The sequence below is a fragment of the Microcaecilia unicolor genome, chromosome 5 (genome assembly GCF_901765095.1).
Source record: "Microcaecilia unicolor chromosome 5, aMicUni1.1, whole genome shotgun sequence".
Lineage (NCBI taxonomy): Eukaryota > Metazoa > Chordata > Amphibia > Gymnophiona > Siphonopidae > Microcaecilia > Microcaecilia unicolor.
The window spans coordinates 4,519,754-4,536,086 of NC_044035.1; the positions used below are offsets into that span (position 1 = coordinate 4,519,754).

A 16,333-nucleotide genomic window follows, 5' to 3' on the forward strand; every position below is an offset into this window, starting at 1 on the left:
GCCGTAATCTCAAAAAATGAAATTTAATGAATAATAATAAAAAATTATATATATTACCTGCATACATTAAAAAATCAAACATATAAACGGCGAGTGACTGTACTCACTCACAAATGCGCAGTAGACTTCCCTCTCTGTCCAGCCCCCACGTCAATACGTGATGACGGGGGGGGGGGGGGGGGGGGGGGGGGGGGGGGCGGGACAGAGAGGGAAACGCCGAGGTCGCCACCGCTCCCCCTCAAACCCTCGAGGTCGCCGCCACTGGTACCCCCCCCCCGGAGTCGCCGCCGCCACCCCTCCACCCGGCCCGTCTCTTTGCTATTCAACTTACATCTCCGGAGCAGGCAGATCAGCTGAGCTGCCGTTGGCCTTCCTTCCCTGCCTGTGTCCCGCCCTCGCCGACGTTATATCACACGAGGGCGGGACACAGGCAGAGAAGGAAGGCCGACGGGAGCTCAGCTGATCTGCCTGCTCCGGAGATGTAAGTTGAATAGCAAAGAGACGGGCCGGGTGGAGGGGTGGCGGCGGCGGCGACTCAGGGGGGGGTACCGGCAGCGGCAACCTCGGGGGGGAGGGGGCAGCGGCGACCCAATAGCCCGTTTTAACGGGCTCAACGGCTAGTAAAGTTTATAAATAAGGAGAGCCCTCCGAGCTTAATATCATCCACTCTACAGCTCCATAAATAAGCTGTCATTTCCTGGATGAGAATAGCTCAATTCACTTTTATCAAGTTTGTTCATAGGTACAAACATTCAACGCATGCAGAAAGTTCTTATAAGCAAATCGAAAAATTCATAAGAATGTAATTTTACTTATCTGGAGTCAAAAAACCCCATCTTCAAAGGCATTATACGCTCTGCAGACAATTCAAAGAGCTCCCCTAACTCGATGTTTGCACCTATGAACATTTATGAACTTATTTGAACATTTATGAACGTATCTGTTTTGTCGCATTTGGTTTGTGCACATATGGATTAAGCTATTCTCATCCATGAAATGACAGCTTATTTATGGAACTGTAGCGTGGATGATATGAAGCTCGGAGGGCTCTCCTTATTTATAAACTTTATTTTTCAACGTATGCAGGTAATATATATTATTATTATTTTTATTCATTACATTTCATATTTTGAGATTACTGCTTACACTGCTTCTTCTATAGAAATAACGCTACTCAGTGCATACAGTGAGGACGTAGCAAAGATGTCCGCTGTCAGTCCGGCTTCACACTGGTTTGCTGTGTCAAGTCTTCATATCGAAATGCCGAGTTAGGTCACATGCTAGATTTGCTAATGGAGAACATGGATTATGAATGAATAACCAGTCTAAGTATACTGCTGTGATCTTTCTCAGATCTAGTAGTTATACACACGGATTTTACAGGTCTCTGATCTCACCCCGTACAACATTTCTTATATTCAATCATTCACAAGTGAGGATGGGATATGGTTATAAAAAAGATGTTAAGCTGCTGCCCCCAACTGTCTGCAAGCAGCATACTCCACCACCGTTTCATGCATTCTAAACAGAAACCTTTCCTGAAATCAGTATTTCTACGCTGCACTGATAGAGATGCTTAGGCATTAACTTGGTATATACTGCTCATGACCAGCCATACCTAAAGAAGCCTACCTATGACCACCTGAACCTAAAGGAGCTTCCTTCCATGTAATAAGACTGGTATGCGGGGCAGCTTGACAAACCCTCTAGGCTGCCCTACAGGTGCCAAGGACCACTCTTGCCTCAGTCACAGATGTATTGCAGAAAACCCAGCTGGGGCTGCCTTGGTGATTCTGGGCTCTCCTTTGCAACTCTAAGCTTCAACAGAACAGTGAGGGAGAGCAGCTCACAAAGTTTAAGATTTGAAGAGCTGCAGCTTATCTCCTCTTGCTGGAGAGCAATGGGATACTGAAAGTGCCTGGGAGAGAAAACCCGGTACTGGAAATTTCAGGTGTCCACATAAGAGGTCCAGGTTGGTGGGGGAAATACTAAAGAAAAAGTTTCTGTCCCTGAAAAGGATTTCTACTACACCACGTTCTTGGTTCTCACTACATTTCCAGGTCTATATAAATGGACAAATTCTGAGTCTTTTCAGCTGAGGCTACATTTTCCTGTAACCAGTCCCAAAATATTTTGGTTCCTGGAAAAAGAACAGAGCTTACGATTAAAAGCTTGGTCTTTACACACATCAAACAAAGCTGGGGTGGTCATATGAGGTCAGTCCCAGCATGGGATACTTGGAGTAGCTAGACAGTCTCTTCTCTCCAACATGAAGCCTCACCACACTTCAGCTCGCAAGCTGCACAAGTTCTGCCCTCTCCTCACTGTCTGGGCTTTTCCATGCCTCTTCTCTGGGCTGCTGCAGCTCATCCAGCAAATCTTTCCCCAGGGCTCTGGCTTTGGAGGTGAACAGGATGGCTCCCTGTATAAAACCCAGGCTCCTGAGGCTCCTGGCATAGTCTGAATACACTGTCCGGACCAGTTTATGTGCAGACAGATTAAGGAAAACAAGGGAACTGACTCAAGCTTGCAAAGTATTCTCCATGAGATCAATATTCAACTGTGGTCAAACTTTAAAGTTAATTGGATATTTAAAGAAGCATTTGGTTAAGTTGGTGCCACTGAATATACTTCAATAAAAATAAATGGATAAATGGAATATCAACACTCGTAGGTTAAACATTAACCATACCATTCCACCCTTGCATGACTCCTCTTTATCTTTCAGCAGGACACCATAAGAGTCTGAGCTGTGTCAAGGAAAAATTATGTCTTACCTGATAATTTTCTTTCCTTTAGTCAAAGCAGACTGATCCAGACACTTGTGGGTTATGACCATCTACCAACAGGTGGAGATAGACAGTACCAAACTGAACACAGAACAGCACGCTTCTTGGTCAGTCAGTATTTCTCGTAACAAAGCAGAAGGAATAATAAGGCAAACATTTCTCCCTCCTCACAGAAATGAGGCATAAACCTGTCAACTAGCAGAACAACGCACAGGCAACCACAGCAAAAAACCTAAGCAGAGGGACTGAACTGATAGTGTCAACCTCGTGAAAGGGTGGGACTCCGGATTCATCTGCTGTGTCTAAAGGAAAGAAAATTATCAAGTAAGACAATTTTTCCTTCCCTGTGATCAGCAGAAAATGAATCCAGAAACCCGTGGAACGTAGCAAAGCAGTCTGCAATTAGGATGGGAACCAGACACAGCCACAGAAAGAACTGACGCCGAAGGACGCCTTAAGACCTAGTTGAAACTATCAGCCAGACAAGGTCTGGAAAACGTGTCACAAGGACCACGTAGGGGCCTTCACAGAAGAGAATGGAGACACACAAGGAGGACGTTCACCCAAGCAACTGGTGCTCTATTCCAGTGAGCTGTGGCTGCACTGCCCCGACTGGGACCCACTGATAGCAGGAAGGAAGACTATGCCCAGACATCCACTGGTGGCCTGAAGGTACCAGAAAGGGCCACAGCAACTGCGATATAAAGCAGCAGATGGAAACGTCCAGAATGATTTTCCTCCCGAAGAATGGAAGAAACAACGGCTGACTAATGGAAATGTGGAAACCACCACAAGCAACAATGGCAGGATCGTGCTGAGAGTCATCCTTGACAGAACACTGTCAGGATTTGAAATTAGCAATGAAACCAAGCAAAAAATGCCGATCTGGAGTCACACTGATCATGCAGAGATGGAGCCAGTTTGAGCATGAAGGCACACAGGAAAACTCTGATGTAAAACAGGGAAGATCCTGTCGCATGATAGGGCTGAGGCCCAGGATAGGGCAAGACTGCATCCCAGGCTTGGAGTCAAGCAGAACCCTATAGACATAGGATGAGCTGAAACACGACGCCAGCTAATGACATTCTGCACAGAAAGGGCTGAACCGGGCGCTACAGAACACCAGAGGTGTGCTCCCCAGTTAGAAAGAATTCCTCAACAAGTGGAAAGTCACAGATGACAAGCTGGGGTGCACTTCCACCTCCATGAAGATACTTCCTGTGGGCTGGAAGTATCGTGATGTGTGTATATGTGTCCTTTAAGTCCAGAGAGCACAGCCAATCGTGTTTCTGAATAATGGGAAGAAGGGTGCCTAGGGAAACCATCCTGAACTTTTCTTTCACCAGGAATTTGTTCAGGGCCCTTAGGTCTAGGATAGGATGCTTTCCCCCTGTCTTCTTTTGGATGAAAAGTACCTGGAATAGAATCCCCATCCTTCTTCCCCTGGTGGAATAGGTTTTTGAAACCAATTCAGGGCATACCCAAGATGGCCTATATGAAGAACCCACCAGATGGTGGTTATAAGGGGTCACCCTTCGTAGAAAAATTTTTTACTCCCTCTGACTGGAAGGTCGTCCGGTACGTACACTTTGACGGCGGCTATAATCTGCTGAAGCCAGTCAAAAGCTTGCCCCTTATGCACACGCTTGTTCACAAGAACGAGCGCGCTGGGGTTGAGCCTGAGCAGGCTGGCGAGAGGGAGCCGTGTACCTACCCTTCTGTGGGTAGTAAGCACCCTTCCCCGACTTACCAAAGTACCTCTTGGATGAGGAGGCAGATGCAGAAGGCGTCTCGTAGGAAAGAGAAGAGATGGTATGTTTCTTGATTTGGTCAGCAACCTTCTCTCCAAAACGTTATGTTATCCCCCTGGCATGAGGCATCCGCCAACCTCTGCTGAACAGAACGTTCCAAGTCAGAAATACACAGCCATGAGAGTCTGCGCATTGCTATACTCTGAGCAGAGATCCTGGATGCTATGTCAAAAGTGTCATAGACGCCCCTGGCCAAGAACTTATGACACGTCTTTTGCTGCTTGGCCAACTGACATACTGACGGCCTGCTCTGGAGGGAGAAATTCCACCAAGTCTAGCAACTTATGCACCGAGTCCCGCAAGTAGACGCTCGTAAAGAGCTGGCAAGACTGAATACAGGACACGAGTATTGAAGCCTGGAACATCTTCCTCCCAAAAGAGTCCAAGGTTCTAGCTTCTCTGACTGGGGGCGCCGAGGCACAGTCCCTAATACTCTTGGCATTTTTGAGAGTAGATTCCACCACCATGGAATTGTGAAGCAACTGGGCCCTACCAAAACCAGGTGTACTGTAGATCCGGTACTGGGTGTCAATCTTCTTGGGCATGACAGGGACCGATAGAGGGGACTCCCAATTCTGATTGAGGACTTCCTTGACTACATCATTATCCATTTGTGAGAATAAATAGGCCTGCTTATCCTCGAAGAAATGACCAATCCTTAGGAAGGAGAAAAAACAAACAGTCCCAGCAGCATAGAGCCACAGCTACCAAAACAAGGAACACTGTAATCCAGTAGCTAGAATAATCACAGCAGGAGGGAAGCAAATGCTCTTGTAAGCGCAGGCAGAAGACGAAGGCTGCCTAAGCAGCCGGAAAAGAGAAGGCCAGGCAACTATGAGGAAATGTTGCCCCATAGCTCGAGGAGAGAAGGCAATACACTCCCCTCCCAGGAAAAGAGGACAGCCCACGCCAGCATAGCCAAGGCCTCAGAATGAGAAGTGAGAAGCAGACTGAAAATGCAGCTGGGAGGAGTAGTCTGAAGAAAGCCATAAGGACAGCCAAGAGTGACCTAGGAACAGAAAGATCCAGGATTCTTCTGTGTCAGAATTCGCCATGCGAGAAGAAGCTGAGACCCCAAATCACAAAACTTCCACCAATCAAGGGAACCTGTGTCATCAGTACCACAATGGCTCAAAAGCTGCGAAGACAGAAAAGGAGAAAGAGCAAACCCCCACACAGGCTGCTCAAAAGGAAATAGTGTACTGCCGCAGGTGCACTAACCCGAACAGCATAAACCTGACAGAGGGAAAGAATGAAAGTTCATACTCAGTTTTGCCAGTCTTCAAACTCCAATCAGGTGGCTGAATCCAGACAGCTACAGGAGCACAGAGAGACACCCCCTCCCCTCCAGAATGCCACATAAGCAGAAAATCTGCTGATTTCCAGCATTATTCCCCCCCCCCCCCTGAAAGTTCTGTAAGGAAGAGAAAGGAAAAGGGGGGGAGGGAGCTGGCACCACCAGGTGCATCCCATCAGACACGTCTATTGGCCTAGACACCCCCAAGCTCAACTGAACCAGGGAGCCCAGAACAGGAGCACAGAAGTAGAATTCAGAAGCTTGAGAGAGCCCACCCTCCACCTGCTGGATACTGACTGACAGGAACATACCAACTATGTGGCAGAGTTCAGTTTGGTACTCTCTATCTCCACTTGCTCGTAGACAGTCATAACCCCATAAGTGTCTCTGGATTTGTCTGCTGCTGATGACAAGGAAACTGCCTTTAGATCAAAGGTCCATCAAAGCCCAGCATTGTTTTTCCAAAAGTGGCCAATCCAGGTCATGAGTACCTAGCAGGATCTCAAGAGCACTCCAGTTCTTGTTGTTCATGTGTGAGGATAAGCAGTGACTAAGTCTACATGGCTAATAAAAGTTTATGGAATTCTCCTGCAGGAACTTGTTCAAACTCTTTATAAACCCAGTTATGTTAACTGATCTCACCAAATCATTCGGTCACAAATTCCACAGCCTAAATGTTAACCAAGTGAAATTACATGGGGCTGTTCAGCAGGCCCAAAACTTTAAAGTTGGCGATTATTTGGGTTAACTTCTTTAGTTAACTAGATAAATTATTTTGAATACCAAGCAGTTATATTTCTGCCCTCTCTCTTAAGGCTAGGTGACATATAACTTACTTTTGCAAAAGTAAGGCTGAATGCTCCCGGCAGTGTTGCTTAAAATCTGTCATTAGGAGACAAATTAATTTCCAGAAGTGCTTTGTTTCTTTGGGGGGGAGGGGGGGACAATACTCTAGCAGAATTGCACAGGATCCTTGTTCTATGACATTCTTTGGTTTCTAGGTACTGCGGCCCGCTGTCTGCACACAGAAGCACAGAATATCATGTCCACCCAAGTCTGCTGTTCCATCACAGAGGTCACATTACCTTTGGTTTTACCTTCACTTCCTTGTGAAGATAAAGCCAGGTGTTCTTAGAAACATAGAAACATGACGGCAGATAAAGGCCATATGACCCATCCAGTCTGCTCATTCTCTGTAACCCCTAATTCTTCCTCTTCCTAAGTGATCCCACATGCTTATCCCATGCCTTTTAAAATTCTGGAACAGTCCTCGACTCCACCACCTCCACCGGGAGGCCATTCCACGCCTCCACCACCCTTTCAGTGAAATAATACTTCCTTAGGTTACTCCTAAGCCTATTCCCTCTTATCATGAACCCATCTACCTTACATATACTGAAGAGAAAACGACATTGACCCAGAATCTATCTCCCACCTGACTCTACCTACCTACCCATCCATCCTTCTATTATGTTATACTTAATTTCCTACTTTACATAACAAAATTCTGTGCTACCTATTACTATGTAAGCCGCATTGAGCCTGCTTTTAGTGGGAAAGTGCGGGATACAAATATAATAAATAAATAAATTTTGTCGTATGCCCCCTCATTCCAGTGCTCTCCTTCATTTGGAAAAGGCTCTCTTCCTGTACATAAATGCCCTTGAGATATTTAAACGTTTCTATCATGTCTCCTCTCTTCCAGTGTATACATGTTGAGGTTCATAAGCCTGTCCCTATAATTTTTGCATTCAAGACCGCTTACTAATTTCGTAGCTGTCCTCTGGACCGACTCCATTCTTGAATTCTGTTACTGATTTTCCTTGGGAAGCTCTTCCACACATCCAATCTTTCTATGAAGATGAACTTTGTCATGTCTACTCACTTTGAATGTCACAGTGTTACCTCTTGTTCTACAGCTCCCTTTTCCACTGGGAAAGATTTGCTTCTTGTGGACAATACAGCATATTCACCTTTCATTCCTATCACCAACCCACACCCTTCACCTCCTCTAATTATACCAATTTAGGTCCTTAAATTGCATCTCACAGAGTTTTAGGTGCACATCACACCCTGCGCAAGTTTGGTAGCCCTTCCATGGACTTCCTCTTCTTCAGCTATATCCTTTTCAAGAGCATTATCACCACTCTCTTTTATTTTTAACCAGTGATGCCTTTCCCTTTGCACCCCGGCATCCCTCTGCTCTAGTCACCACCTTACCATATCTCTTTGCAATCTTGAGTTCCCTCTTCCATGGTAAGAGAGGAGTATGTGCACACCAGGGGCACAGCAAGAGAAGGCACATGTGGGCACAAGAAGAGTCGCTGATTAAAGCTTTGCTACAGTAAAGGATATTGTTGTCCTCAGTGTCCGCGAGCACGCCATACTGCTGGCAGGCTTCCACAAACAGCGCTGCGCGATCATAACACCTCAGACTGGGGAAGAAGGGGAGACATTACGTTAAACCATGATTATAATGTCCTTCAGCAACGAGACTGGTGCAGAGCAGGCGGTCCTGGAAACCCAGCTATTCTCACCTGTGTAGCATTTCAGTGACACGGGTAAATAAACCCAATGACAGGAGCACTAGCAAAGCTTTGGACTTCTGATTGATCTGTGAAGAGCAGAGATGATCCACCCAGCGCTTCAGCACTTCTGCACACTCCTCTGGATTCAAACGCACCTGTGAAGATGGAGAAAGATGTTTATGCCACAGCTGCACTAGAGGGACACATTCGCTTCCTGCAGGGTCCAAATGCAGCAGCCTCCCACCCAGTGCAGGACAATTCTCTACCAAATGGCTATAGTCAGCCTTCTGCCACTCTGCTGTCAGGGAATTCCAGAGAATTCCAATCTACTACAACTACTTAACATTTCTAAAGCGCTACTAGGGTTACGCAGCGCTGTACAGTTTAATAAAGAAGGACAGTCCCTGCTCAAAGGAGCTTACAATCTAATGGACAACATGTGCAGACAGTCAATTGGGGCAGTCTAGATTTCCTGGATAGAGGTAAAATGATTAGGTGGCCGAAGGTGACATTGAAGAGATGGGCTTTGAGCAAGGATTTGAAGATGGGCAGGGAGGGGGCTCTGCGTATGGGCTCAGGGAATATGTTCCAAGCATAGGGAGAGGCAAGGCAGAAAGGGCGGAGCCTGGAGTTGGCGATGGTGGAGAAGGGAGCAGAGAGGAGGGATTTGTCCTGTGAGCGGAGGTTTCGGGTAGGAGCGTAAGGGGAGATAAGGGTAGAGAGGTAGTGAGGGGCTGCAGATTGAGTGCATTTGTAGGTTAGTAGGAGAAGTTTGAACTGTATGTGGTACCTGATCGGGAGCCAGTGAAGTGACTTGAGGAGAGGGGTGATATGAGCATATCGGTCAAGGCGGAAGATAAGACGTGCAGCAGAGTTCTGAATGGATTGAAGGGGGGATAGGTGGCTAAGTGGGAGGCCAGTGAGGAGTAGGTTGCAATAGTCAAGGCGAGAGGTAGTAAAGAGAGTGGATGAGAGTTCCAATCTGTCCGCTATCTAAAATAAATATTTATTATTATTTATTGCATTTGTATCCCACCTTTTCCCACCTATTTGCAGCCTCAAAGTGGCTTACATAGTTTTGTTAACACAATTATTCTTGGATGTCAGGTACAATTATTGTTGTATAGAGATTAGTTAAGGGAAGAAGTAGAAAGAAGGCATTTATTAGGTATAGTGGACGGTAGGTTTTCAGCAGTGGATTAGGGTCTGTCCTTTAAGAAGAAAGGAAGCATAGTGACAATTCCTTTAAAAAACAAATTAGTTAAAAGAAAAACAGCAATTTGAGCTTCCTTCTACATGTTAAATACTGATCACAGATTTTGGCCGAGCACCTTTGGAGACATGTGCAAGAGTGCAATGAGTTATACTCGATAACCACCTTCCAGTAACTTGGGTCACATTCCTTCCCAGGGTGCTGAAAATTCAAAAGCATAGGATGAATATTCAGTGAGGTGACTACTACTACTACTATTTAACATTTCTAGAGCGCTACAAAGTGTACGCAGCGCTGTACAAACACAGAAGAAAGACAGTCCCTGCTCAAAGAGCTTACAATCTAATAGACAAAAAGTAAAGCATTTAAATTTAAAATATTTAAGCAGTCAAGCACAAGAGAACAGTCACAGAAGGACAGAAGATGTTGAAGGGTGGTCAGTGTGATTAGGTGTAACTCTGGTTGGAGTAGTGGGAGAAGGTGATAGAAGAATAGAAATGGGTGAGGTAAAGTAATGAGTGGGTTGATAGGGAGGTTATATAAGACATGTCACTCTAGGGGTGGGTGGGTAGAGGGGTAAGTCTAAAGCAGGAGAAGGTATTCTCTGCAGCCTATCTGTGAGATGGAAAATGCTCTCTGAAGCTGCTGCTATAAGTTGTTAGTTTTCTCTCCCTGACTGCAGTTTAAATGTACCTGGATAAGTTAAATGGACAGGGTGGCTTGGGGATGGCACTAGATTCTAAACAGATTTTGGAGGACACACTGGCCAATCTTGTCATTGTTTTGGAAATCTCTTTCTCAACACTGCATTTTGATATATGTTCCTGAAAGACAGCCACTGCAAAATTAAACTCAATTTTGGAAAAGAGACTGTCGTAACCTGTCCCAAAAGACGACTTATAGGTAGTCAAAATATGAACTTAAAAGATGTAAAAAAAAACAAACAAACAAAAAAAAACCCTAAGGACCATAATGGGAAATGAAAAGGTCTGTGTGACAAACACACAAAAGTAAAATAAAATGTCCCATGAGTGAGATCAGTTCACAGAAAAAAGAAATCCTGCATTACAACGTGAAGCTTCCCAGTGAGGAAACTCAATAATGAATAAAAGTACCATCACCTGGTACACCTCAACTGCAAACAGAGCAGGATAATATTAGGTTAAGGGGAATATCATAAAGGCAGAGAGATATGCTTGCTTATAGTGTACTTTAGGATTATTTTAAAGTAAAGTTTGTTTTTTGTGATCATATATTGATGGCTATTTTCATCTGCAGGTAGCAGCACAGTGACATGGTGAAACGGATCCCCTTCGGGCCCGACACCGTCTTGCTCCTGTGCCTGTGTTTATGCGGCGCTGTGGGAAAGGACAGCTGGGCTACATAATGGCATCTTGAATCTACATTAAGATAAGTGTTCATTTCAGCACCAAACATGATGACATTGTCTTGGACATTTATTTTTGGGAGGTTTTTCAGACCAATGATTACTTTTTCAGCTGATAGCTGTAAAGAATGTTGATTTCTCAAAGCCTACAGCCTCAGTTTGAAGAGGTCTTTTTCCTCCAATTTTTGTATTTTATATTGATAAAAAATACATCTAAAAATCTTTAAAATAAGGAACATTTCTGTGTGTACGACTTTTCAAAAATTTATTTCAAATTACTACTACTACTATTTAACATTTCTAAAGCGCTACCAGGGTTGCGCAACGCTGTACAATTAACAAAGAAGGACAGTCCCTGCTCAAAAGAGCTTACAATCTAAATGACAAAAGGTGTAGTCAATCGAGGCAGTCTAGTGAGGTTATTTTTAAAGTATCCTGTCCTGTTTTTAAGTCATTACATGGTTTGACATCTGTCATTTTATATGACCTTCTCCATCGTTCCTCCATCCAATTAACTTTGAAACGAAAAAACAGCAATACCCTTCTTGGATCATTCCTATGTTTTTTCGTAGGGGCCTTAAGACCTTTCTATTTGCCAAATATATATCTACCAAACTGAGTGATGATTGACTACATAATTGGTTAGATAACACTTGATAATAGATTGTAAATGCTTTAATTTAGCTTGATTTTAATTGCTATATGTACCTGTGACTGTATCGTAATGTATTCAATTGAAAACCGCTTCAGACCCGGTGGGAATTTAGCAGTATAGAAGAATCTGATTAGATTAGGCTAGAGTGTATTACAGCTTTGAATAATGACTGGTCTGTTCTTGTGCATGACACCTGTTTGTGGTTCCTGCTTTTAATAAACCTAAAAAAATATTTGTTTTTGCCTCCAACGCAATCTGTGTAACTGTATAATCTTTTGAACTTCTAGTACTGTCTTATAATGTCTTTTGCTTTAACACCATCATGTAATTCACCACCATGTAACACAAACCCTCTGTAAACCTAATGTATATTCACTTCTATTTCCAGTACCCTTGATGTATTGTAAGCCACATTGAGCTTGCAAAGAGGTGTGATAATGTGGGATACAAATGCAATAAATAAAATAAATAAATAAACTCCTTCTTAGCCTTCCTTATCAGCGCTTTGCATTTGACTTGACATTCCTTATGCTGTTTCTTATTATTTTCAGTCGGTTCCTTCTTCCATTTTCTGAAGGATAAAATGTAAAAAGTGGATGACACCTCATTCGAGGGGGTTCTCTCCTGTTCCTTTGGCTTTCTACATATTTGTACACTGCTGTTGACCATTCTGTTTTCTTTATTTGCTCTTGAATAAGTCATCAGTAAAACGTTTTTAAACATAAAAATTATTCGAGCCTCTACTGGCAGCCATGGAAATTTAACATAATAAAGAGAAACTCTATGGAACATTCTCAGGCCACAGATAAGTCAAATAGCTATATTCTGAGTAGTTCTTAGCTTTCTAATCAGTTGTGTTGCACAACCAAGATATATAATGTTACAATAATCAATTTTAGGCAGAATTAGGGCTTGTACTAATAGTCTAACTTTGTCCTGAGTACAGTATCTCCGTACACGTCTCAGATTATTCATAAGCCAAAAGCATCTTTTTACAAGACCATTTACCTGAGTGTTCCATGTCAAATTTTGATCTATAACTGCTCCTAAAATTTTCAGAGATGATTCTAATTTATAGGTTAGACCATTTAGTACCAGAAAACATGTTTTCAATGAGAGATTCTTGTGGACAACTAAAAGAAACTTGGTCTTCTCACTATTAAGTTTTAAATGATTATTAACCATCCAAGTAGAGGTCATAGGCATACAGTTTTCTATTTGCAGTTTCATATCTTCAACATCAGTTATTACAGGGATTAGGACTGTAATATCTACTACTACTACTACTACTACTTATCATTTATATAGCGCTACAAGGCATACGCAGCGCTGTACACCATACACAAAGCCAGTCCCTGCTCGAAGAGCTTACAATCTAGATAAGACAGTACACAGACAGAACAATTAAGGGTAAGGGAACAGAGAGGTGAGGCTAAGGGACAGGGCAACTAAGTTAGGAGTCAAAAGCAGTGGTAAAGAAGTGGGTTGGAACTTAGATTGTAAGCCCTTCAGGGACTAGTAAAATGCTTTAAGTACCTTGATGTAACTCGCCTTTACACTAGTAAGAAAAGGCAGGAGGTACATTTAAGGAGAACAGTGTTGTCATGTGCCCTGGAACGCCAGGTATAATATAGAGGCCTATAACCAAGAATTTAAGAGACCAGGGAAAAGGCACGTATATGGGATCAGTATAAAGAACATGCAGCATATATACAGGACGTAGAACCATGCACATGGTCCAAAGGTACCATAGCTGCTGCTCCCTACCTCCCTCCATACCGCCCTGCTACCACCCCCCGGGCCATTCTGTCCTCACTTCCTTTCTTCTCGGTCCTCGTGCTCTTTCCGCAACTACAACTCCCCCGCAAACCCAACCAACCAGGATATCATCAGCATATATGAATAATTTAAAACCAGTCGCATCTAAATCAAACCCCAGTGATGCCACAAGTACATTCAAGAAAACTGGGGAAAGCGGTGAACCCTTGGGTATCCCAAAAACTGCATTACACTCCTCTGAATAGACTCAATCTATCTTAACCAAATAAGACTTTACCGTAAGAAAACCGTTAAACCAACTTAGAACTTTTCCTACAATGCCAATGTTATTCAGAATATTCAATAAGAAATCATGGTCAATTGCATCAAAAGCACTCGATAGACTGAATTGTATAGTTTATCCTCACTCAATAATGTGTTCAACTCAAATACCAGCGCACATAATGTCTCTGTGCTAAAATCTGCCCAAAATCCCGACTGTGAGCGATGTAGAATGTTAAACTTATCTAAATAAGTTACCATTTCAATAGTAACTACAGCCTCCCCATGTCTGGCTAAGAATAGTATTGAAGCCACTGGTCTAGTTACTTACAATTGCCAGAGATTAATTTTTATTTTTCGGAATAGGATTCAAATACTACTACTACTACTTAACATTTCTAGAGTGCTACTAGGGTTACGCAGCGCTGTACAATTTAACAAAGACAGACAGTCCCTGCTCAAAGAGCTTACAATCTAATAGACAAGTGAACGGTCGGTCCGATAGGGGCAGTCTGGATTCACTGAACGGTAAGGGTTAGGTGCCGAACGCAGCATTGAAGAGGTGGGCTTTAAGCAAAGACTTGAAGACGGGCAGGGAGGGGGCTTGGCGTAAGGGCTCAGGAAGGTTGTTCCAAGCATAGGGTGAGGCGAGGCAGAGTGAGCGGAGCCTGGAGTTGGCGGCGGTGGTGGAGAAGGGTACTGAGAGGAGGGATTTATCCTGTGAACGGAGGTTACGGGCGGGAACGTAAGGGGAGATGAGGGTAGAAAGATAGTGAGGGGCAGCAGACTGAGTGCATTTGTAGGTAAGAAGGAGAAGCTTGAATTGAATGCGGTATCTGATCGGAAGCCAGTGAAGTGACCTGAGGAGAGGGGTGATATTTCCTAGATAATACAGGAAGAGTCCCTGTGCTAGTAAGGTAGTCTGCCAGTCATAAAGCTTAAGTCTAAACAGAGGAGAAGCATCTTTCATATAAAGAATAGGACAGGAATCCAACTGACAATGTGATTTAGCAAATTTGTCAATTAGTTGCTTCATATCTGACCATAAAATTGTATGAAAATCACACTGGCTTCCAGCAACCGCCAGAAGAGTTCCTTATCACTGCTTCACAGAGCAGCAGCTACTTCTGAACACAGGGGTTTCATATATTTCTACAGCACAGTCTCACATACAGTGTAGGTGGGGAAAGATCATCGCAAATGACTTACCTTTGCAAGCCATGCTGCTCGGTTCCACTCCCCATACGTCTGCAGGTAGCGGCATGCATCTGCAGCCTTGTCAATTAAGCACAGTAACTGTACTCCTTCTGCAGAGACAAAGTCAGTATCATTTATTAGGTACAGGGTGTATCAAACATCTTCTTGACAAGAACCTACCAAAGCCCACCCCTGTCCTAGAACCCACAGTGCCATCTACTATCATATAGCTCAATTACCACCTGCCTTGCCTAGACCTCGCATCACACTAGTACTTCTCGTACCAAATTTCACCTACCTTATCATCCCTATCAGAGCAGTCCAGAATCAATGGGATGTATCAATTGCTGTCCTATCTAGTTTTTGGTGTTCCTTTCACTATCTTATTGATTGTAAACCGCAGTGACCTACTTGCAGATATTGTGGTATATCAAGTATACACAACAAACAAAGTAAAAGCAACTAACAATCAAACAAGTCAAGTTTATAGCTAACATTCTCACTTTCATTCCACCCCCGCATCCCATAAAGCGGTCTAGGAAACAACAAAGCTCTTTGCTCCAAGTCTCCCCAGTGAGAAAGAAACAAAATTTCCCAAAATATGACCATTTGGCCTGGGCTCATAGTCCTGCGAGGCCAATGTGACCTGGTTCACTTTGTCAAGACTTAAAGATCTGAATACGTATACTTTGGAAAGAAAAAAAGGCGGGAAAGGGAAGATATGATAGAGATGTTTAAATACCTCTGTGGCATGCACAGAAGGCAAGTGTCCTTCAACTGAAAGGAAGCTCTGGAGTAAGGGGACATAGGATGAAGGTGAAAAGGGACAGACTCAGAAATAACCAGAGGAAATACTTCTTCACAGAATGGGTGGTGAATTTGTGGAATGGCCTCCCGATGAAGGTGGTGGAGATGAAAACTATCTGAATTCAAGAAAGCTTGGGACAAATATACAGGATCTCTAAGGGAGTGAAAGAGAGAGTAGACAGTAAGGTTGGGCAGACTGGATAGGCCATATGGTCTTTACCTACCTTCATGTTTCTCTGTTTCTCCCCATATTACCTCCCTCCCAGCTTTAATTAAAGGGAGGTCTCACAGCTGCTGTTCCTGACCAGCCTGGTCTCCCAGATCGGGCTGTGGGAGACTGGGCCTGAAAATAGCTTTTCCAAATCAGTTAAAATTGCTTTTGTCTTTAAAGGTGCGCCTAGTGGTATGTAACTCCAACAACAAAAGAGAATGGAGTTTATTCCTCTAGTATCAACAGAAGGTGGCTCTTTCCATTTTATCCCAGTGGTGAAAGTGTAAGTTGTGCCTCAAGCGCTGACCCATGTATCTAAAAATCTCTAGCCAAAATATTCAAATTGGTTAATCATAAGTGGTTTCCCAGTATTATATTTGCCTGCAACAGAAAACAAA

General features: G+C 43.7%; 1 protein-coding gene across 1 annotated transcript in view; it reads right to left on the reverse strand.

Moving 5' to 3' along the window:
* Positions 1–587: 587 nt before the first annotated feature.
* Positions 588–16,333, reverse strand: part of WDR11 (WD repeat domain 11) — a 165,480-nt gene continuing 149,734 nt past the window's right edge. The window contains 4 exon segments of the mRNA XM_030202606.1: positions 588–2,487; positions 8,253–8,332; positions 8,435–8,580; positions 14,930–15,027. Coding sequence (XP_030058466.1) covers positions 2,288–2,487; positions 8,253–8,332; positions 8,435–8,580; positions 14,930–15,027 — 524 coding nt within the window. The 3' untranslated portion in view covers positions 588–2,287.